This window comes from Fusarium keratoplasticum, chromosome 12 (assembly GCF_025433545.1).
Source record: "Fusarium keratoplasticum isolate Fu6.1 chromosome 12, whole genome shotgun sequence".
Classification (NCBI taxonomy): Eukaryota; Fungi; Ascomycota; class Sordariomycetes; order Hypocreales; family Nectriaceae; genus Fusarium; species Fusarium keratoplasticum.
In genome coordinates, this window is record NC_070540.1 from 173,928 (window position 1) to 196,668 (window position 22,741).

Sequence of the window (22,741 nt, forward strand, 5' to 3'; positions counted from 1 at the left end):
GCGATAAGGTTGAAGAAAGCTGAGTGTAAGGGAGCGGGTTGCACGATTTCAAGATCCGAGGAGAGAAGCAACTCGGTAATTAACTTTGCGTGAGCAAACAAGGCTGGCGCTGAAGCACCGATTTTTACCGAGTGGCAGCTCAGCTGTCCAGTAACTAAACTGCACTTTCATGCAAGGTCGAAATTGGGCTTTCACCTTAGGGCTCAGCCAACAATCAATGCGTAAGCCATAAGCTCTTGGCTTCAGGAAGAGACTTAGCAATAGCACTTTGGTGCAGACCTGTACGTTTTGTAAGCTTTGTATTGGTGGCCTGGTTTTGTTTCTGGAGTTGACCTCGTAAAAAATGGCAGCTGAGCGTCACAACCAACAACTCTTTGCCTCAGCCAACTCTGCGCCTCTCCTTGGCTACCCACACTGCGTAACCAGCTAGTGGAAACTTGCTGATCTGCTGGCGCTTGGCCGCATTCTTGGTCGCGTCTAATAATTGCGCAAGTCTCCATCGTTGTCTATCAGCCTGCTAATCCACCAGGTTGTCTTTTCATAGTCTCCTTCATCCCCTTACCTCAATCAGCCCGTTTCAGTTTCCACACGTCACCCTCAGCTGGAGGATTACGAGTTCATGTCAAGTGATACAAGGATGGAAGCCTAGCTACAAAAGCAAATGAGATATCCGGGTTGGGAAAATGAGTCAGTTTCGAGACATTGGTAACAACGGGTCGTCAAGAGGCGCCGAGCAACGACTGGGCAAGACAGCAACGAGTGAGGCTTGGCCAGAGTGGGTTTCCACGTTCGGAGGCTGGCCCCCATGAGGAACTGGCTTGTTGCAGAGAATCAGTGCAACAGCTCAATTAACTCACTATGATATTGGGAATAGTAATCGCGGGACTAAGTATGGAAGTTGTCGATGTCGCAATATCTTGGGTGGATTAATAATAGCAACCCCACTCTCGACATGTCTGCGGGAATAAAACATAGCCTTGGACACGATCTCAAGGCTTCACTCTTGATTATCTTCTCTGCCCATCTCTCCGACTATCATAATGGCCTCAGCTTTCGAGATCAATAACCTCTTCAACGTCAATGGCCTTATCGCCGTTGTGACAGGAGGTGGGAGCGGTAGGTTCATCAACTTGCACTTGATGTCGTCACTGACACTCGATAGGCATTGGCCTCATGATATCTCAGGCCCTGGAAGCCAATGGTGCAATTGTCTATATCATCGGTCGAAGAAAGGAGGTCCTAGAGAGTGCGTCCAGCACTGCGGTAGGCTGCCCTTGTTGAACTGACTGCTGGGATAAAGGCAACTGACACAGAGCAGAAGCATGGAAACATTCATCCCATTCAAGGCGACATAACAAACAAGAAAGATCTTGAGCGTGCAGTGTCCAAGATTGAATCGAGCCACGGCTACGTCAATGTTGTCATTGCGAATGCCGGTATTGGTGGTCCCTCTCTTACCAAGCTGCCGTCCAACCCCAGCATCTCAGAGTTCCGCAGCTATGTCTGGGGCTGGGATACCAAGGATCTCAGCGACACCTTTACCATCAATACTGTTGGAGTGCTTAACACAGTGTTTGCCTTCCTTGAACTACTCGATGCGGGCAACAAGAAAGGGAATCTCAAGCAGAGAAGTCAAGTCATCGCCACCAGCAGTATTGGTGGCTTCAACCGATCACCCGCTCTGGGATATGCCTATGGGGGCTCCAAGGCCGCAGTTACACACATTTTCAAGCAGCTCTCCACTTCTCTGGGGCAGTTCAACATCCGTGCCAACGTCATCGCACCAGGATGTAAGTTGTCTCCAGATGCAGCTGCCAAGTAATCGTCTAGATCAAACTTTGACTGTGAATTCCCAGTTTACCCCAGCGAAATGACAACGGAAGCAATCGAATACCGCAAAACGGCTGGCTGGCCCAAATCTGTCGTCCCAGAGGAACGGCCTGGAGATGAGGAGGATATCGCGGGCGCTGTTCTGTTTTTAGTCAGTCGAGCTGGTGCATACATCAACGGAAATGTGCTTGTGACGGACGGTGGCCGACTTGGAGTCGTTCCAGCCTCCTACTAGACATGGCTTTTGTTTTCTAGTATATCCATCCTTGTAATGAGGCGACCACAATCGCAAGGACAAGATCCATTAGAAACTCAATGCGGAAGAACCTTCGCTGGTTCATCTTCTGGGAGCGAAACGCGCTGTACGAGAGCCATATACTCCAACTATCAATATTTATCATACGAGTCAGTGTCGCAATAGGCTCCAATGCTAGGGAGCTTCGTATAGCCCAAGACCTCTTTCTACCGCCATGAGCCGCTCTGCTTTTGCTACTATGGGAAAGAATGAATCAGACGAGCTAGTGCTTTTCGACAATGAAACTTGGAAAGCAAGAGAGCATCAGGGTGTCTCAGGAATTCTGGCAGGAAAACAATCTGGCATAACCAGAAATGAAGGCAAAGGACGCTAAAATATCATAATTATTACAGTATAAACAGTCTCGGCGATTAAATCTTCACAGGAATAAAATAAATTCAAGACCTAGTTGCACAGAACACTGCTATCAAGATCAGGTCTTGCACTTCAAGGGGCGGCATTGCCCCAAATACACTCATAGTGATAGGCGGCCGAATACATCCAGGAAGAGCAACCCCTGATTCACCTACCTGGCTGTGAGGTCGGTGCTCGTGGACTTGAACAGGAGATCTTAACGTAGGTAGTTATGATCAACCTCGGTTCGAATAAAAAAGGGGCCAGTACCGACAGGACGGGCCACAAGGGTACCTAAACCCAACCTCGCAAGGTTTACTCAAGATCGAGGACGGCGTTTACGAAATTTGCAGGAAACCGAACCGCCGACAGCACGTCACAAACAAATGAGAGCCGATTATGTAAAACACAACCCCTCGCCAGTTCCCAGCATCGCGTCCCTCGACCCCAGTTTCAAACGCAAGATGGTGGCCTCACCACGAGTCGCTTAAGCACAGAATCACATTACAGGGCCCCAAAATACCACTGCAGATAAGCCCAGTACTTGATCGGCTGCATGGATCCTCCAAGCCAAGCTCGCCCGGCAGTCTCGGATTTTTCAGCTCAGGAGGGGGTGAGGTACCATACGAGCTCTTTCGTTTCACGAGCCTCGCGTGCGGATGTGATCAACGGATCTAGCTAGCGCTCATTAATTTGCGGGCTAGAGTGTCTTGCGATTGGGCGTCTTGTCTCGGCACAAGACCGCGTTTGCAGCCATGATCTGATGGTCAACAACTCCGCGCTTGCCGAGAGCGTGGCGCAAGTGGCTCAGGGAACATGATATGATCAGCCACGGCGGGAACCTGATTGCCTCTCTTGACGGTATTCGAGTAACCTGACTGTGGCTTTGAATCATCAGGTTTTGGTGATGGCGTAAATTCTCGTTCTTCGCATTTTGATCTCGTACAATGATATCTATCTTCTCGCTCTCTGAACCCATTTTCCTACCTAGCATCCATACTTTTTTCTTAAATCTACCTGAAAATTTGTGCCCAGATTGTTATCCCAAAACTCCTGCCCGTTGACGTTGTAGCGAATGCAGAGAAATATGGGCTTCGATTCTATGTTCACGGTCTCTGTTAGCCTGATGCTGAATATGAATCGATCATATTTGCCCATCTGTCCCGGCACAGGGCAGCAATGCACCGCCGTGGTCTCGGAAGTCGTTGTCCAGTAGTCCAAGGTGAAACGGCAAATGACCGACTTCTCGAAAGCCAGGTTTGCCACTATGACCGAACCCAAGATGTGCTTGTTGTCATGTGAGAGATACAGCCTCTCGAGCCGGACTGGCATGGAATCCCTATCCAGGGAATTCCGAGGAAAGTTGGGTGTGAAAAGCTGCCACTCAAAAAGATCCTCGTCGTTGTCTGCGTAGAACGGGTACTCGTTCGCCTCGAGATGGCCAATGACTGGCGAAGAGCCCGCGCTGACGGCGAGAGGGCGATCGGCCTTGCGGAAGTAACAAACGTTGTTCAGTTTCGTGTCGAAGTGAACCGTCTTTGAAAAACTAGGCATGCTAGAGCTTCGATGATGGCGTGGACGAAGGGCGGGACGGACTCGTTCACTGGACTCGCTGCGAGGCCTTTGGAGCCTCTCTCCAGGACCCTGAGTGGTGCTCGTCTCTTGGCATGATGGCGATTCGTTACCAACTTTGCCCCTGTCGTCGAGGGACCCTGTGCTTGGACTGGTCTTCTTCGTAGGGGCAAATGGTGGCGATGATTCGCCGCCCAAGTCTTGGTTCGACGCCTTTGCCACTTCCGGTGATTCCTTTGGCTGCCTCTCCAGAGCATCGGGAGCCGTCTTGTTTTCGTTGCCGTTACCAGCATCGTCTCGCTCTCGGTATTCGACCAGGGCAGGTGATCTCACTTGCATGCCCGAGGACCCCGTGACCATAATGCTTGGCTCCGCGCCCAACCCCGTTAGAGTTAAAATGCCCGCCGTCGTATTGTGGAGTGGCTGTGCGTAATTTGCTTGGCGAGAATGCGAGGTCGGTAGCCGGTAGTGTTTGAAAGACGGAGAGCCGGGTCGTAGGGGGTGATCCAGAGTGAGGCCGTAGCAAGAGGTTGAGGAAGTAGAAGAGCGATGCATTTTGTGACAGTACGTGTGGTCGTCTGGATCTAGTAATCCGCTGTCAAGAAATCTTTCGTTTCTGCGTTCTCGGAACGAAGGCCGAATCTGATGTGGTGAGTCGATTTTGGAGGCCGGGGGAAGCGAGCTTTGTCCTGGGGGTTTTCTGAGAATCTCAGGCCAGATATGGAGGTATCATTTATGAGTGAGATGAAATCAGGCTCGTCATGGCGGGAGTAAGCGAAGGGTATCGATGACAGTCGTCGTGGAGGAAGAGAAGGTTGAGGTAGCCAAGACGGGTGTGATGCGGGGAGCGGCTCTTAATGAGCACCACGGCCACCAAGTTAGTTCACTGGCCACTCTAGACCCAGATGAGATATTATCTCTAGCCAAACTATACAACTAAAAGCCCCTCATGGAATGGATCTAAAGATCTGCCGCGGACCCGTTGAGTCCCTTGTCAGATCACGGCACTCTTGACGACTTGCAGCTAGCGTTGGTTAGCATCCGTCACTTCTCGCCCACCATGATAACTCTCCATCGTGCGATTTTCATGCCAATGGCATCAGAAGACGGGAGCAGGTGCCTCAGGTTGTCGATCCGCAGGCACAAATGACGTTGGGGGGAGAACCTGGAATGCCCTCCATGATCTGATGAACGCATGCAGGGATAGGGAGCAAGTGATTGGACAGAGTGGACAGTCCCAGTGGATCTTCAATGTCAACTTTTATCCCGAAGCCCTTGGGTTGCAGCAGCCGTTGGTGGCGTTCGTCACGGGCGTCCTGACGCGGCGACCAAGAGTCGAGACCCTTGGCGCCATTGGCATAGGGGATCAGTTCATTGCCCATGTTTCAGGGCATCTGCAGTGGGAAATTCCCATATCGGAACATGGGGGATAGCGTGTCGTAGATACCGCAAATGCCGAGTCCCTTGAGGCGATCGCCAGCAGCCATGTGGCGGGTGGTGAACGTAACGGTTGGCGCCAACTCTTATCGCTCCTGGCACGCTCTTATCAACACCGAGACACCCATTCTCGACCTTGACTTCTTTTAACATTAAAGTTTAGCAGAAATCGAGCATGGCGCAAGGGCCAAGTGATATGAAGCCATTCGCCATCCGACCCAGACACAACATCTTCAGCTGTCCATGCAAAATCACGAGAGATTCCCGCATCCAGTCTCGAAACAGCATGCTCAGCTCTCCTCTCCGTCATCGATAAAGGGTGTCCAGTCCCATCCCTGCACAAGCAAGCATTCGTTGTTCCATCATGACGCATCCTGCATGTGACGCGTTGGAGCTAACATTTTTTCGACGTGAACCCATCGAACCATCCCTCGGTCAGCACATGTCACTGGCGGGACGCCACCAATCCGACGCTTGGTAGTTTTCTCGAGACAACGATAAGCGATTGCCTTCGGACAGGATGACAAAGCTCTCCGGCTCGTTTATCAATCACTCGACGGCATCATTGATGTACGCTTGTAGTTGTTGATAAGCACGCTTCCCTAGTGATGGTGTCAAAGAAGGGAGGATAGGCACAGGCTTCAATCATACATCTCAAAAGGCCTGCATGCCCCTGCTCGCATAATCAGAAGCAGTGAAGAGGGTGGACACGAACCCTCCCAACCTCTCAATATCCATCTAGCAAGAGGCATCCAGCAATCTCGCCTAGGCGTAGTGGTCTGACACGAATCACCAGCGCACTCCTAGTGAGGAAGAGCTCAATTAAGCGTGCCAAGTTTAATACCCTCTATGGTCATTGGCAATATCGCGGATCGCCCAGATGTGACCCATTTTCCATGAGATTATTTCCACATATTGGAGGCGAGGAATATTCCAATGAGACATTGTCATCCCCATCGGACTTGCAGCATCTCATTCTACCGATACCCGATGGGAACAATGATACAATCCCGAATGAAATATCTGTGGGGTGAAAATCGGCTACTCAACTGCATGTGTTATTAGCTGAACAACTCCCGCCCCAGTTAGTTGACAGGCTACATATTCTCGCGTTAGTTTATCACCTAACCGCATTCTCAAGTCTACAATTACGTGTCTCTAGTTGTCAATAGAGGGCTATTTGTACTTTTTCTGGGGGTCTGTAACATATTGTCTTGCCGATGGCTTGGCTCGGAAGACAGAGGATTTCACCCCCATACGAATGATCGGATTATTATCCACGTTCACGAACCTAGCTTAGCGATGCATGAAGTAACTAACAACTGAAAACTGTTGCTCCAGCACTGTTTCGATAGGAATCCAATCGTCTTGTTCATCGACCTGGGAGACGAGTCATCGGTCTCTATTCTATCTGTTGCCTGCGCTACCCTGTAGCAAAACAAGATCTGTTAAGTGTAATTCGTTGTGCTTGCTATAGAGTAATTAAGAGGACGTGGATTTTTTTAGTAGAAGCTTTTTATGCGGCAATCATTAAGATGATTGCAATTATGACAATCCTTGGGGGATGAGATTTTCCGCTTAACTCTTAATTTTAAAGGATTGTTCACTCACACTTTTTACAAGTCCAGGTGATGGGGCCCCTTATTCCTCTTCCTTTCACATTTTACTTTTCTTATCACCTGCCTCCTATTTTACTCAATGGAAATTTAGCTTATTCAATCGTTTGTAGTCTTATTTGACACTACTTTGGTCGCTTCTTATTGCAGAGCGAGGTTGAAGGTCTCTCTGAGTGAGGCCGTCCATGATGTGATTGGCCAGCGTTTATCTTATCAGACTCCAGCAGTGGCCCTGAGCCATGCGACTGATTGGCGCTAAAGTGTTGGCTCCGCTTACCAAACCAAAAATTGCCCTGGAACATCATCTCCTGGTGGCCCGCTTCGCGTCTGACACCTCAACAACACATCAACCTGAGCTTCTGGGCCTCGGCAATGAATGAAGGCGCATCATTATATTCGTACCCTCAAGTTGCCTACCAGCTTCAGATTTCTCTCCCTCTACCGCCGCAAGCGTGAACGTCTCACGCGATCATGGCTGAAACCCTTGTTACGCGCAAACGGACCATTCAAAGTAGAACAAAGGTGAAAACCGGATGTACAACCTGCAGGTCAGTCTCAGCCCGGGCCACTGATCTACCCCCCAAGCTTAAGGCTTTATGTAGATCCACAGTGATTGTGCTCACTCAGAAATAGAATACGAAAGGTCAAATGCGACGAGGGCAAGCCATCCTGCCTGAAATGTGTCAACACTGGCCGTACCTGCGACGGCTACGAGTCTCCCTTTAGACTTGTTACGAGCCAACCCACTCACAGCCCTCATACTGGTAGCACGAAGCCAAGTGCGGGCTCACTTGTCACCCGGCACACCGTGATTGAGATCTCCCCCAAGGACATCGATCTCCTAAGCCGTCACTTCTCAACCAAGACCATATTTAACGTCAAACTGGGTTGCGATGAAGAGGCCAGGCAAGTTCTCCAAGCTAGCCTGACTGACCCACCAATACAACACGCAGTTTCGTCCCTTCGAGCTCTCCGGGAACATCTTGAGGCTTCCGGAGATCTTCCGATGTCTCTTGGGCAGCGACATCCGAGCTATGGCTCTGACTACGGCCTGCAGCAATATTGCATGGCCCTAGGGGGTCTCGCCTCCAGCCTGTCGTCTCCAGGATCCAACGGACTGAAGTCGGCATTACTTTGCTGTCAGATCTTCATAAGTATTGAGCAAGTTCGATGGAATTTCACTGCCATGGCCAGGCATATGATTCAAGGACTCAGCATAATGCATGAGTACCGGGCAAGGCCAACCTTTGCTGGAAACAGATTAGTGCCGGCGCACCATAGCCAGCTACCCTTGCTGGATGTCTTTATCATCAAGATGTTTGCTGCGCCATGCAAGTTTGCGGAGCCTCCAGCAGCGGTCGAGAGAAGCAGAGTGGCGGTGTCTGGGATTTTAACGCCGCCCCATCAACAAACTATAGAATCCCGCAGTATTCGCGCGATTGCACCTGACATGCGGACAGAGCTTACAAGGCTCGCAACATCGACGCTTGAATTTCTCGGCAGAGTGTCACATGTGGGATCAGCAGGAGAGGGCATTCGACTACTATCCGAAAAGGCGTCTCTGCTAAAATCGTTGGGATCATGGCTTAATGATCTTGGACTTGTCTATAAGGACAGTGGAAGTCCTGGCTCCGAGTCTCTTTCCGTCTCTTTTTTGCGCTTCTTCCACCAGGCGCTGAAAGTTATTCTCTTGGGGGCACTGGACTCCTCACCGGATCTTGATAGCGAGCTGCGGACTGAAAATGATCGATTACAGTGTATAGCTAACAATATAGACGAGAGAGTAAAGGCTTATGGAGGGTTCAAGAAGACTGGGAATGATGAAGGGAAGCTATCTAATGTAGTCTGATATATATATATATTTTTTTTTGGCGAAGTGACCTTTACAATCCACGTATCTAACTTCTGTTTTCATTACAATCAACTAATGGCATATCGGAGCAGAGCATTAATACCTTACATCTCCGAGTTCATCTCTACCATCAATGCCCTATTAACGTGTGCCAGCCGCAGCCGCAGCCTCCTTATCAGCGGCCAGCAGTTTCTGTATGGCGGGTCTATTGATGCAGCGATTCCACCATGCACTCACAGCTTTCCGGCTGAAGATGACATCCGTATACCCGCACGCAAAGAGTCTCTGGACCACTGGGATATAGTAGATATCCACAAGAGTAAAGTCGTTTCCGGCCATGTAGTCGTGGTTTTGCAAGAGCCCTTCTGCCACGTCGAAAAACGCTTCGACTGCACGCAGTGCACCTTCGACAACGGTCTCATCAGGAGGTAGTCCTATAAACCTTTTCGCAAACTTTTCAAATGCGATCTTCCCTGCAGGTTCTGCGAAGTTGACCATTTCCACCGATTGTGCCTGGTCAAACAGAGCCACAGCCTCAGGATCCGAGTCTGGAGGCAGAAGCGGGAAGGAGTACTTTCTGGTGAGATATTTGCAGATTGCACGGCTCTCAAAGAGAGTGAAGCCATTGGGAAAAGTGACGACAGGGACTTTGCCCCATGGGTGGCGCTTCATGTGCTCCTCAGACTGAGTTGCAGTGGTGTTAGTGAGCTGCAATGGCAGAGGACAATAACATTTACGTACCTTTTGTTCCCTCTTTGCCAAGTTGACAAGCACGAGTTCATAGTCGGCGAAGCCACCCTCGGCGAGAGTTAGGCGGACACGGTCCGTGTTGGTCGAGCCACGGGCGCCATACAGAGTAAAATCCGGCATTTTGGAGCGGTGCAACAGTGCCGACGCGAACCTGGGACTGTTGGTGATGAACCGCGGCATGTGAAAGTATAGAACTAGTTTGGATGTTCAGAGAGACTGGGTATGTCTATTGATATTTAAAGTCGACCGAGACAATAAGGCTGGGCCTCGGATTTGGTCCATAGGAGGCCACCCCAGCCTAGGATCGAGGACATCACCTCTAAAGCCCACCGCCGCCGATTGAACAGTACCTCTGATTGGTCGGGTCGCTCTCACAACCCAATCGAGCTAGCGCCGGACAGTTGGCGTCGGTAGTTGGGGCATTGCTTGACATCCCCTTGTGGGCGACAATCTCAGTTTTCAGCTCGCGCAAGCCGGTGGTTGGTTGCTGTACGGTGTCCAACGTCACCGGTCTTTACATTTGATGACAAATTGATGGATGGTTTAATCTCGTTGTTATTCGGTCTTCGCTTCTCGGGTCCGGGGTTTTCGCTCTCGAGGCCGAGACCCATGTCTGGCATCCATTTACAGAATGCTGACCGAACAAACCAATCAAGGACGATCTGGGGTCTCAGCCTCAAAACCTGATCTATTGAGCCCCCGGGGCATCTTATAAGCTATTTATTCATCCTTTTGTTGTTGTCAGTAGCTTTTCTCGTCCGTCATCACAGTTAAATACACACTGCAACCCTTCGCCCTTTTGCTCCCCAGTTCTTCCATCTCCTCACCCGCTCAGGCAGAGACATACTCAACGCTACCTCTCATCATCAAACACCATGCATTTCCTCCTCCTCGGCGCAACTGGGCGCACCGGCAAGCACGTCGTCTCTGAGTTACTCTCTCAAGGCCATACAGCGGTAGCACTCGTTCGTACCGCTGGCAGCCTCACTCCCCGCTCTGGCCTCACCGTCGTCACTGGATCGCCGCTATCAAAGCCAGACATCCAAAAAGCCCTCTCTGCAGCGCCTTCCCTCATACCTTCTGCCGCCATCGTCACCTTGAACACTGTCCGCAAGTCCGACAGCCCTTTTGCACCCCAACTTTCACCTCCTCGATTCCTGGCCGACTCTTGCGCCAATGTCTGCGAGGTTCTAGAAAAGGCGGGCATCTACCGCATTGTGGTCATGTCAACAGCGGGCGTCGGGGACTCGTGGACCAACCTGCCGTGGCTGTCCAAGGCATTCATGGGGTGGACCAACATAAAGTACGCCCTCGAGGACCACGGTCTCGTTGACAAGGAGATTCGATCGACAAAGATGGACTGGACTCTCGTGAGGGCTGTGAGGCTGGAGTTTGACAATCCGAAGAAGACCGACACTAAGAAGGACGTGCAAACGCTGGGTAGCGATGGTATTGGAATGGGCATGGCCGACAGCGTGAGTGTTGCTAGTGCGGCGAGGTTCTTGGTCAAGGTTGCAGTCGAGGGACTCTTTAGTAAAAGCGCAGTGGTTATTAGGGGTTAATGCTAGATAGAAGTTCGTGGAGGTTAACGGTTCTCAGGGAATGGCTATAATGGAGGAAAGCTAGACGATATATCAGTAGGCACAAGTGGACCCGGCATCTTTTGGCTTAACGGAGACCCAATCCAGAATTCTGCCAAGATGCCTAGTGGTAATAATAGGCTCAAGACACCTAATAGCATTGCGTGGGTTCATCAATCCTTGTGTGTGATTTCCCACTCTCATCATTACTTTCAGTGACCTGATGACTAGAGTATCTACCATCATAGCGTCTGATGCTTCTCTTGGATTATCCGCCGACGGCACCTCCTTGCCGCTTCTCCAACCCTTGATCCCGACCTGATCCTCTAAGTGGCAAAACGGAAGTCGAGTCTATGTAGTAAATCAGCAAGGGAAATCTTGGCGGAATCATTGGCTAGTACTCACCTCTTGTTACCCTCGTCTGTTGTGGTCGTCCTGTAATTGTGCTGCTCTTCTGTAGTCATAGCGTCCCACTTCTTTGCCTTCCGGTTGTTCCTCCAACTGTAGTAGAAGTAGGTTCCCGGGTATTGAATGAGCTACAAAAAGGGTGAGCGTCTGTGAATGCGAGAGGAGCATAGTAGGAAGGACGTTATACTTACACACATCCAAATACAAATGACTAGGAGGCCCTTGTTTGCTTTGAAGTATCGTGGGGCATCGTCGGGTTGATAGACTGTGAACTTAGCACTCGGCCTTTTGACCGATGGGATATTGACTCACTGTTTGCTCCAATCATTCCGCTGACTTGTACGAACATGTTATACAGGCTAGTCACAGTTCAGTTAGCAGGCATAATACGTAGACAGGAAAGCTTGCTTACGAGGCGGAAACCGTTCTGTTCTGGACGGATCCTGCGTTCCTGCTTGTCCATGCAACCTGAATGGGGTGAGTGCTAGAGTAGGTTAGCACGAATCCTCTCTGTTTGGGCCTCTTACTCACTATGGGAATGACAGGAGAACAGTTGCAATGGCAAAGTACGCCCACGGACTGATGGGGTTGGGAAGAGCAATGAGCGCCACGAAGCAAGGCAGTAGCCAGAAATCCTCTGCCATGGCTACGAAACTTCTGTTGTTGACAAGCTCACTGAAGGCTGTGATGAGAAGCATGGTTATGCAAGAGCCGACAATGTTGGGGATCTTAAGAAGGTTGCTCTGGATGACGGAGAATCCAAGACCTCGGAAGGCAAGAGTCAGGTACTGGTCGACGGGATATTTGGGGAGGCCGAATAGCAAGCCAAGGGCGTAGAGTGGCCACATGTCGTAGTCCTTGGCACATTCCCAGATTTGACGGACTGAGAGACCTTGTCGGTTGTACATTCCACCCTTTTGAGGGTCATCTCGAATGACTGATGAAGTCAGCAATAGCCAGCAATGAAGGCTTATGGGGGACGGACCTGAGTTGACAATAATCTTTTCTTCCTTTTCAGTAAAGTATCCCTTCTTATTCCACCAACTTTTGGTCTTGGCCGGGCACTGGGGCATGAGGAAGAAGGAAGCAACGCCAACGCAGACTGGTAGTGTTAGAATATTGCAGTTAGGTTTAGCATGTTGACTCACAAGTGAAAGCGCCTTCAAGAAGGAATAGCCATCTCCAACCAGCGTATCCGAGAATGCCACGCATCGACAGCATACCTACAGCAGCGAAGCCAACCCCGATGTCGACTGTATGTTGATGAGCATGTGATCTTTTATCCGCAGTAGATTAGGCTTACCAAGCTGGGAAGACATCCAGAACCAAGCCAGCCGAATTGGGAGCTATTGAGGTGAGTTACAGCTGGTGAGGGGTTCGGAACCGATGAGTTACTTACTCGTTTGCCGGTATACCAGTAACTCAGGTACAGAATCGTGTCCCTGGGTCTTGTCAATGATGCGCATCTTTCATCAAGCAAGCGAGACCTACGGAATGAATCCACCTTGGAATGTGGCACTGGACAGATGGTTAACAAGGCCCGACTGATGATGCCAGGGCTACTCACATCAGATATCGAGTTGCGAGGAATGAGGCCCGACCGCTGAGGAAGAACTGCATGGCAGAAACGAGACTGAAAAGGCAGATCTGAATGGGAATCCACAGATCCGGACCGATACTAGAATCAGAGTCAGCAAGGTCATCACCATGAGCCTAGCAAGGTGGCTAACCGCTTAGATATGAGTTGAGATGGAAGTTCAGCCACAAGGAATCCAACTCGGGAGATGGTTTGACCAATGTTCTATCGCCAGTCAGTAGAAAACACTTGCATGGTCGACGACGCGACTCACATAATCGGCACGATCGATGCCTAGATCGTCAAGCATGTTATCCGAGACGGCGTTGGAGATGTTGTTGCGATCAATGTTCAAGGCCGAAAACATGACACAAACCCAGACCTAGAGAGTCAACAAGATGACCATTATAGACCCCAAAGCACTTACCATGATCTTCCAATCAACCTTGTGTCGCACGGCATTCTCTTCCTTCCAAGTCCACCGAAAGTTGGGATCGAAAGCGCTCCAATTCTCCCATTGCGGGTGAATGTACAGCTGCTTGTACTCCTCCAAGTTCTCCGAATCCCAGATACTTGGCTGCGTCGCAATCTTGATCTCGTTAGCTTCCGATTCTACATCAATGTCAAGAGAAGGCTGATCAATACCGAATCGGGATCGTACTCGTCGGCCTTGGGACCCTTCCGGATTCTCAGAAAGCGCAGAACGGCATCACCAAGAGCGCCTTCCATGCGCTGGTTCTCTTGGGAGGCCAAGGCTGGGGCAGTGGGAGCCAAGGCACCATAGGTGGCGGTAGGCCTTTTCTGGGACTCTAGACTGCCATGTTCGGATGGTGTATCGGACTCGGCAGGCGAGGGTGTGATGGCTGATTGCTTGGCAGTCATCCTGTCGGTATCCTCGAAAGAGCGAGACTGTCGATGGTATTATCGAACTGCTCGACCAGCCGAGTGCAAACTGTGACTTTTCAGTGATCAAGCGAACTCTTGATAGAACGGCCCAAGTATTTAAATACGGACCGATCGCTGAATTGTCATCAGGGGCCCAGCGAGATATTCCCGAATGTGACCCCCAACTCGTACGAAGCAGCTTCACTTCTCAGTGGATTCCACTCCACAGCGGTCCATGGCGACATCAAACTTGCCTATGTAGGAAACTAGTAGGTAACTCCCCGACAGACAGTCCAATGCTCCGAGGAGATCCATGTTTACTATGCAGCGGCGACCCTCTGTTGAGGGGTCGTACGCCACTCGAGTTTCGGTTTGCGCCATTGATTCACCATTTTGCTATCAAATGTCGTGCTTGAAAGAGACGATTTCATTGCTTGGAGATCGTCGAGACCCGTTTATCTGGAAAATACTACGTAAAGTTGGCCCGTAAATCTGGCTCGTGCACCTAGTCACAGCATAGATGGATACCAGTGAAAGGGCTATCAGTTCTCTTGACAAGGAAGCGAAGCAAACTTTGGTCATGTTCATGGATCGTTGCCCGAACGGCGGGTCCTATCCACTTGTTGGGCCTTTTCTAGAACATGTTCGCGGCGAATAGGGGCGATGCTTTCGAGCTTTTTTCCGCGGAGGCTAAATTTTCAAATACGTAATGTTACATGCAAGTCATCGTAATCCCGGATTAAGTGGACGAACCATGTAGTATCCGTTGGTACCTAGTTCGGGGAGTTTGCTGAATGTGGAATGATCAAGGATTGTACTGACTCGAGAGAGATATTGTGGTTTCCGATATAGTTGAAGTCTGGCCCTTGATGGGATAACTGAGCCAGAAGACCGTAGTGACCGAAGCCAAGAGATACAAGCTCACCGAATCGAGACTCTTTTGGTGATAGGCGATGAGGTCTATTTTTCTAGGCTTATGGAACTCTCAAGTGGCACTAAGGATCACTCCATAAGCGCCACTTCCTTGCTCTATAATCATATTGTTGTTTCATTCATGAAAGCGTGTCATTGAAGGTCGTAAACGCGGGTTGAAAACGCCGCCCAGATCTAGCTTTCAAGCCCACACACGGGAAGGTTACCTCGCCAAGCTCATATACCTCTTGACTTCGAGACCTCTCTTTAACAAGGGAGAGTCACTACTCAGCCTCTGGCTTGCGAGCATAAACATAACGAACCCTCATGTATCCGTGAACCTTGCGGTTTCGCAGGTACTTGCGCATCTCCATGAGGAAAACCTGATATTCATCCTCGCCCCATTGCAAGATATTGTTCCACAAGAGAAGCGTGTAACCTAATAATTATTCGCATATGCGGTCAAATGGGTCAAAGGCCAACTCACCTTCAAGATCATTCTCAAGAGTGGCCTTGACAAAGTTGCCAATCTCGGCCATGCGGGGATCCTTGGCCCAGCCACCAACTGGGAACTAACATGACGGTTAGATAACCATCAGTGGTGAATGCAGAGAAAAGATGGGAGTCGTACCTTGTAGTCCACGCTCGTCATTTCGGTGAAACCCGCTGCCTCCAGGCCCTTCTCTTGGAGGTCTTCCTTCTGGACATAAAATGCATTTCCTAGCTTCTTTCCTCCTTCGGCGTAAAGTTTTGCCCAAGTCTTCAAGACGGGCGCCAGTTCAGTCGTTCCGTCGTCACTAAGAATCTCAACGTCGGCTTCGGCAGTCTGGATCCAACCACCCGGGGTGCAACAGCGGTATGCCTCCTTGAAGAGGGCAGTCCAGTCGCGAATAGCTCCAAAGAGGTAACGAATATGAATGAAGTCAAAAGTATTATCAGCCCAGGTCCATGTAAGGGTCGCATCGTCGATCTCAAACTTGACGTTGGGTGGGGTCCAAGTAGGCTGAATAGGCGAGAGGTCGGAACCAATCACCTCGGCGTTGGGGTACTCATCTGCAAAGTCGCTGTGCAATGTGAGTTGACTAGTCAGATAATTCTTGTAGGATGAGGCTCATACATAGCCCAAATACCTAGCATAAAGGTTAGTCTTGCTCGCAATTCAGCCAAGAAGAGCTCATACCAGTTCCAGTGCCCACATCAAGTACTTTCTGTCACAGTCTGTGAGTTATAGCCTCACGACACCAGTGAAAACTTACCTGAACATCAGGCTTGATAGGAGCAAGGAATAGTTTGCCCTCGAGCAGCAAAGTCAGAGATTGATGGCTGCCAAGGTTCGTCAGTAGGTGGCCCATGATGGGCCAGATTCAACTCACTTAATATCGATAGACTCAGATTGCTGCTCGTCATTGGGCGTGAAATATTCGGTGGGATGTCTATCACTGTGGTACGTCCGGCCTTGAAACTTGCGATATTCGAGGATGCTGCTGGTGATGGAGGCAGTGGAGCTCTCTCTACATCGTGTCAGCGAGTTTCACGGAAGTCTCGGTTCACTCTTACGCATCACCACCAAGAGCGGAGTCGCCATCATCATCATCCTAAAAGATGATCGTCAATATCATGGCATGGGATGGACACAGTTGTCAAGAGGCTACCTGAGGATCCGGTCCAGGAACGAGCTCCTGTTGGGCCTGGACAGCGGGGCCGGGCTCGGACCGACCCGCAGCGGCGGACGGCGAAGTAGGAGGCGATGCAACGGGAGCAGGCGGGTCAGACATTGTCACAAGTAAGACGATACGTCAAGAACAGAGTCGCAGAAGAGACGTTGGTTCGACGTAAATCACGCAGAGAGTTTGCAGAAGAGGGGTTCCTCTGAGGGGCGATTCCACCCTCATCTGATGCCTCCCTCTCGCTTCCTTCTCGCACCGCTATCTTCATAGCCAAGGTGAGTTTGTGGAGTCGCCAATGGGACTGTTGACTGTTATTGGAGTTGAGGCCGTGAATGGTTACATTATGCATCTCGCTAATTCATGGTAGCGCATTACGCATGTGGCTTACTGGCTTATGCAAGGAACAGGGATTGACGGGTTATCGGTGCCGGAGTGAATACATATTTATGAATGAGCATTGTGAGATCTTGTCCTGTTTTCTGCTACCTAAGGGATCATATCAATTCAAAATCCAGCTGTTCCTTGTTCTAAGGGCGAGTATCAATGGCAACCACCTTGGCACCCTCCGTCTTGGTGCCATTCACAGCCCTTGCAAGAGCACCACCTGTAGAGACATAAAGCACATCCCTGTCCCGCCTTCCACGTCCAAACGCCACTGCCGTGGACCCTGCAACGGTCATCTCGCCGACTCCTCCAGCCACGATCTTCCACTTCCGGGTAGCGCCGTTCACAAAAACAACCGAGTTGTCAAAGTTGCTGGCGCCATAAAGGTTGCCCTTTGTATCCAACGCAAAGTCGTCGAGGAAGGTCAAGCCACTGGACAGGTTGACGAAAAGCTCGGGCTTAGCGCCCTTTACAGGGTAGCCCGCAGGGGTGATGGGGATGCGGTAGACAGCGACCTCGAACGAGTTGTCAAAGTAGAGGTATCCGTCGTGAATCTGGATACCGTTGACTCCAATTGGGAGACCAGCGCCTTTGATAGGGGCCATCTGCGGGAAGACAAAAGCTGAGGTATCAAACTTGCCCGAGGCCAAGTCGAGGCGGCCAACCAAGCCATTGGCAGAATCAGCCACAAGAACAGCATCAGACCTATGGGGGATGGCCGCGACACCGTTGAGAAATCCACTCTTCTTGTCCATGTCGCTGATCTTCTTGGCCTTGACCTTGGAGCCGTAATGAGAAGTCTGAAACTCAATTGACCAGGCACTGAAAGTACCAGTGATGGGAACACCGATATCGGTAGAGTTGCTACCAACGAAGATAAACTTCTCAGCCCTCGAGCGATAAGACGGAACCTCAGTGATGCCGTAGATGCTCCGAATGGCAGGAATTGACACGAGCTCCTCGAGGGAGTTTTCGCAGTCGGAAGGGTCCCGAACGGTGTAGATCTTGGCAGAGGGCCACATCTGAGTTGCCAGAAGATCCCCGTTGGGGCGTACGGCGATGTTCTCGAGCCATGTTCCAAGCGGGAGCTGGCCGAGAGTCTTTGCAGGCAAGGACTTGGAAAGTGCCAGGGCTGGCAGGGCCAGAGTGGTGAAGAGGAGTGAGAACATGGTGACGAGTCGGTGAGGTAAGGGGAAGATTGCAGGAAAGATTGTTGATGGAGAGTAGAGAAGGTCTACCATGGCCGGCTGTTCCTGACATTTTATACGCAATAATTCTCTATTACAGATCTCAAGTCGAGCTTTCTAAGCCAAGCCACCGCTTGAGGATGTAACCGCAGCTAATGCAGCTACTCGAGCTGTGGCATCACTCTTGGCAACGGGATAGGATCGACGCCTGCGTCTAATGCAGGTCGAATGAATTGACCAGGATGTAAGCTATTGCTCAATTAAAGATCATCGCTGAGAAACATTATTCTGATGCAAGTATTTGAGATAGTTAATAAGTCAACCGTTCATAATGTGTTGGTAAGCTCAATGCCTGTTTAGTCATTTTCTGTGGGGTCGTCTGTCAGCGTTCTAGAACTACTTCCAGGGCTGATGGGGAAAACGCCCTTGATTGATAAGGACCATGTGGTCTCCATCGCGAGTTTCATGAGGTCCCTAAGGTGCATTGGTTTCTCCTTGAGTGTGTAAATTTTCATGTCTACTACACTTGATGTGGTCGATACCTCGGATTACCGCCAAAAGAATTCCTTCTGCAAGCGAAACAGCACACCTCTTCCGCTACAGGCCACCATCATGTGTGCCACTTTTTATCGTCTAACGCCTCTTGCTGCTTCTTACGAAGGAAAAAAAGCGCCATCGAATCCATCTCTCCCCCCCTCTTCCGTATGGTACTCAATGGTCCCCTCTACGGTAGTCTTAATAGTGTATTTGATCAAATCAAAGTCAAGATCGAACAGATATCGAACTACACTAGGTAAACCAGCTAGTAAAAAGAAAATCAGAAGGGGCACATGTATCAAATACTGGATAAACTTACAAAGATGTACGTTGGTCAATGAATGTTGGAGCTCACCGAGGTAGTCCTGGTCGACAGCAAACACCTCAGATATTCGCTGCCACCAGAATCCCCACAGGAAATGCTCAAAAGCTTCAGCCGAAGGAAATAGACTAGATATCTCCCTTTCAAACTCCACCATGAGCTCTTCAAAAAGTTCCTCGATGCCGTCGTCGGCGGTCTGGTATTCATCTTGATCGAAGAGGACCCATTCGCGAATATCGTAACCTGCAATCTGTCTCCAGTGATGAGGTTTTCAGGTGCCACGGCGAGGGCTCGCGAAAGTTGGACCCATGCAGCTGGAGATGCCGAGTTCACAGCATGTGTGTGTCATGTCAAGGGCTTTGAAAGTCAGGAATTGAACGTAGTCCATAAAAAGCTCGACCCGCTCATCTTTCGTTCCGACATTTCCTTGCTGGTAGATAAAGCCCTTGCGACAAAACCTGGTTATCATTCGAAGAAAGGAATCATCACGGCCCTGTACAAATGGGGGAGGGCAATCCGTCCACGTTTTCAGAAGTGATATGAGTGCAGAGCAACCCCGGCCACCCCGAGCGCATAGGCAAGAGCATTCATCCCTGACGTTTGCGTTGGACAGGTATTGAGCTGCATCTTCCAGAAGGAACATTTCCTTTCTCACTTCAAACGGGTAATTTTCGAGTAATGCGACACCGATGAGGACCCCGAGGTAGTGTCAGCCAGTGGCATATATGTTTATGCCTATGCACTCCGGATCCTCTGCCTCTTGGTCAAGGAAGCCTTGGACTCGAAGCCATTCCAGAAGCGCACGAAAACTTGTCCGATCCTCGTCTGGAAGAGGACTCAAAACTGAAGGTCCGTCGCGATTCCAAATGCTGTGAACCATGATTGGAGTGAGTCCAATTTCATTGCGAACCTTGTGGTCCCGAAAGCCTTGTTGGAATAGGATAGGAAACTCGTAAATCGAGAAGATCCGACAATGGTAGATGGATGCATAACTTGCATCTAAATCAAGAGCCTTTGGAACTTGTACACCAGCCTCCTTCAAGGCCCTGCACAGCGAGGGGGCGTCGTTGTCGACAAGGTGAGGTGGGTCCGGGTATCCCAATTTACCAAGCTTCCTCTGTACTAACGCGACGAGAGCTTTCCTCCTCTCGGCCAGAGGGTAGGCAATTAGAGACGCAACGTCTTTTGTCATTCTCCTTCTTTGGGGTCTCGAGAGACGGCTACCGGGGCCGGGGTCGCAACCTGCTCTCAGGAGCCCATCTATCGATTCAAGGCAAGAGTGATAGACGGCCCAGTCGAATGGAGTGAGATCGTTTTCGAAGTTATTAGGGCATCCACCACCCAGCTGGATCCAAGCCTCGGTCCCTAGAAGCCTTTGCAGTCCTGGTGGCCACATTACTGCCAACTGCAGCGTGGTAAACCCATGCACCTTTCGGGTTACCGAGCGCGGGTCTCGTGAAATGCACCCCTCCAGGTCGACAAGAGACCTCGACATAATCGCACGTCCTATTGGGGTGAGTTCTGCGGCTATTGGGATTAGAGGATGATATTCATCGGGGGGCTTTTGTCATCGACTCACCAGCCATGAGAACAGGCAACACACTGGATGCTGAGCGGTAGTCACAAGGGGCAATATGCAGGAAATACTCGACAACGTCGACAGGGTTGACCTCAAACATGCTCACTAGCCATTCAAGGAATTGCTTCTTTCTCGAACGTATGCTGTTATCGATTGAGCCGTAGTTTGCAAGAAGTCTTTTAACTTCGCTGGAACCAGAACAGATGTCAACTCAGGAGATCACACTCGGTGTTCTGGGGCGAAATAGAATACAAGTAGGCTTACAGTTTGACGTTATAGTCTTGAATGGCAGTAAAGAGGGTTTTGAACACTTTCATGGTCGTTCTGAAAACCAAGTCGGCCTCACACAGGTGATCGAGAAAGATGGATACATCGTCCCTTCCAGGGTCCCCCAATGTGGCAACAAGCATCTATATTCCGGTCATCACTTGTATTCCCTCTCACAAGATATAAAATTACTGACCCCTGAGTGACTCATGTCGCGTTCGGTCCGATCACTTGGGGAAGAGCGTCCGTCCCTGTACAGCGCCAAGATGTTGCGCTGAGCTGACTCTAGTGACCCTAGTGTTTCGATCGTCATCAGTTCCCCATCTAGCATATCCCCATAGAGATGACCCCAGACTTCAAATATAGGGCTATCCATCTCTGGGACATTATTGTGATACTGGATCGACATGCCAAGACCATTCGTCCCCCTTCTGAACTGGAAAGAGGCCATCGTAACTCGGGCGCAGAACCACGCGAGTCTGAGAGGAAAGCTAGCCGTGATTGCTTGCTCTGACTTCTTTCTAATGCCGTAAAACACACAGTCCCGACGGTGTTTCAGTTGCTTCTGCTCGAACTGGAACCCAATGCTTCCGAAGCCAAACGAGTACTTGAGGTCGTTGTTCTTTTGCACACAGTCACAGGCTGACGAGGTGGCCTCGGAAGCGACCACGACAGGGCAGGAAATTGAAGTAAGAAGGTGCTGATGGTTTTCGTCGGGGATGGGTTGAACATGGATACCCTGGAATGAAGGTTAGCACAAAACGATGTCTGCATAAGCTCATCGCAATTCGCGGTACCGTTTGCTCGGCCAAGGACGCATGAAAGTTGTTCCCTGTCAGCATCTCTTCGGTTCTTTGCTTTTGTGCAAGTTAAAAACCAATTCGCTGCGTTTCAGTCTGAATGAGTGTGAGCTTTGCCATCATGGCTTGGTTGACATCCCGAATCATCCACTGAGTTTCTCGAGTAGCTTCCGTAGTATTTGAAAGGTCATCACTGAGCCGTACTGAGCTCTGCTGAACCTTATCTTGTAGTTCTTGTAGAGCTGTGCTTTGAGCCTGGGATTCTGCTTCCACTGAAGCCCCGAGCGTTCCAAGCTTCTCTCCCCAAGCAATGGTTTGTTTTCTAAAGCTTATCAGTGCCAAACTACCATTAGATCTCAATGGAGGACACACAAAGACGATGTGCTAATAGCCAAGCTCAAATTGCCGAGAAGGTTTTGCAAAGAGTGTCGAAGTGACCTCAACGTGCCCTCACGGAAGGGATAGGCAAGTGACCGACCCATTTCCACAACCTTGGCTTTCGATTTGGAGCATGTAGAGTCCCCAGGACCCCGCAACTCAAGAAGAAGCATCTGCAACTCCTGGAGCTTGTCTCGGCTTTGAAGTAGACATTGATGAATCCCAGTAAGCTCGGAGCTTTGATCGGTAGATAGTACATCATGTAGGGAGTAAAAGATGGGGAGCAATGCACGCACTGTGCTCAAGCCGTCGGCGATGTCTTAGTTTCGCCCTTGAAGGGATGTGAGGTAGTTGACTAGGCCCTTACAGACCTCGATCCCCAGTGAGGCAATTCCCACGGCGGTTCCCGCCACTGACAGGGGATCTGACATGGCGATGCGGGTGAAAGAAGCATCAAGGTTTGCCCAGGGACAAGATCGTCTAAGACAGTAGGGGTATTTCTAAATCTGTGACATAAATGGCCGTACGGCGAAGCAAGGCGCATTTCTGCCCT

General features: G+C 50.3%; 8 protein-coding genes across 8 annotated transcripts; 3 read left to right on the plus strand and 5 right to left on the minus strand.

The window, feature by feature from the left end:
- Positions 1-1,028: 1,028 nt before the first annotated feature.
- NCS57_01363900 (uncharacterized protein) lies at positions 1,029-2,065 on the plus strand (the record flags this gene model as incomplete). Its single annotated transcript, XM_053063268.1, has 4 exons — positions 1,029-1,116; positions 1,163-1,263; positions 1,319-1,790; positions 1,857-2,065. Exons 1-4 carry the CDS (start codon positions 1,041-1,043, stop codon positions 2,063-2,065), a joined length of 858 nt encoding a protein of 285 aa, XP_052906601.1. The 5' UTR covers positions 1,029-1,040.
- A 1,401-nt stretch (positions 2,066-3,466) lies between these two features.
- Positions 3,467-4,606, minus strand: NCS57_01364000 (CBM21 domain-containing protein; the record flags this gene model as incomplete). The annotated part of the gene is made up of 1 exon (XM_053063269.1): positions 3,467-4,606. The coding sequence occupies one exon, from the start codon at positions 4,604-4,606 to the stop codon at positions 3,467-3,469; it is 1,140 nt and encodes a 379-aa protein (XP_052906602.1).
- A 2,969-nt stretch (positions 4,607-7,575) lies between these two features.
- NCS57_01364100 (Zn(2)-C6 fungal-type domain-containing protein) lies at positions 7,576-8,595 on the plus strand (the record flags this gene model as incomplete). Its single annotated transcript, XM_053063270.1, has 3 exons — positions 7,576-7,652; positions 7,738-8,484; positions 8,565-8,595. 3 exons carry the CDS (start codon positions 7,576-7,578, stop codon positions 8,593-8,595), a joined length of 855 nt encoding a protein of 284 aa, XP_052906603.1.
- Positions 8,596-9,097: 502 nt separating this feature from the next.
- NCS57_01364200 (uncharacterized protein) lies at positions 9,098-9,826 on the minus strand (the record flags this gene model as incomplete). The annotated part of the gene is made up of 2 exons (XM_053063271.1): positions 9,098-9,640; positions 9,698-9,826. 2 exons carry the CDS (start codon positions 9,824-9,826, stop codon positions 9,098-9,100), a joined length of 672 nt encoding a protein of 223 aa, XP_052906604.1.
- Positions 9,827-10,581: 755 nt separating this feature from the next.
- Positions 10,582-11,268, plus strand: NCS57_01364300 (NAD(P)-bd-dom domain-containing protein; the record flags this gene model as incomplete). Its single annotated transcript, XM_053063272.1, has 1 exon — positions 10,582-11,268. The coding sequence occupies one exon, from the start codon at positions 10,582-10,584 to the stop codon at positions 11,266-11,268; it is 687 nt and encodes a 228-aa protein (XP_052906605.1).
- A 344-nt stretch (positions 11,269-11,612) lies between these two features.
- NCS57_01364400 (uncharacterized protein) lies at positions 11,613-14,152 on the minus strand (the record flags this gene model as incomplete). The annotated part of the gene is made up of 16 exons (XM_053063273.1): positions 11,613-11,637; positions 11,692-11,822; positions 11,886-11,959; positions 12,007-12,053; positions 12,107-12,178; positions 12,226-12,631; positions 12,680-12,796; positions 12,843-12,947; positions 12,998-13,040; positions 13,094-13,136; positions 13,186-13,212; positions 13,262-13,372; positions 13,425-13,495; positions 13,545-13,652; positions 13,698-13,859; positions 13,916-14,152. The coding sequence occupies 16 exons, from the start codon at positions 14,150-14,152 to the stop codon at positions 11,613-11,615; spliced, it is 1,779 nt and encodes a 592-aa protein (XP_052906606.1).
- A 1,199-nt stretch (positions 14,153-15,351) lies between these two features.
- Positions 15,352-16,857, minus strand: NCS57_01364500 (uncharacterized protein; the record flags this gene model as incomplete). Its single annotated transcript, XM_053063274.1, has 9 exons — positions 16,720-16,857; positions 16,625-16,662; positions 16,441-16,578; positions 16,324-16,390; positions 16,248-16,275; positions 16,185-16,197; positions 15,699-16,131; positions 15,555-15,639; positions 15,352-15,506 (listed from the first exon to the last, which is right to left on the minus strand). The coding sequence occupies exons 1-9, from the start codon at positions 16,840-16,842 to the stop codon at positions 15,352-15,354; spliced, it is 1,080 nt and encodes a 359-aa protein (XP_052906607.1). The 5' UTR covers positions 16,843-16,857.
- A 404-nt stretch (positions 16,858-17,261) lies between these two features.
- NCS57_01364600 (uncharacterized protein) lies at positions 17,262-18,287 on the minus strand (the record flags this gene model as incomplete). Its single annotated transcript, XM_053063275.1, has 1 exon — positions 17,262-18,287. One exon carries the CDS (start codon positions 18,285-18,287, stop codon positions 17,262-17,264), a length of 1,026 nt encoding a protein of 341 aa, XP_052906608.1.
- Positions 18,288-22,741: the final 4,454 nt, after the last annotated feature.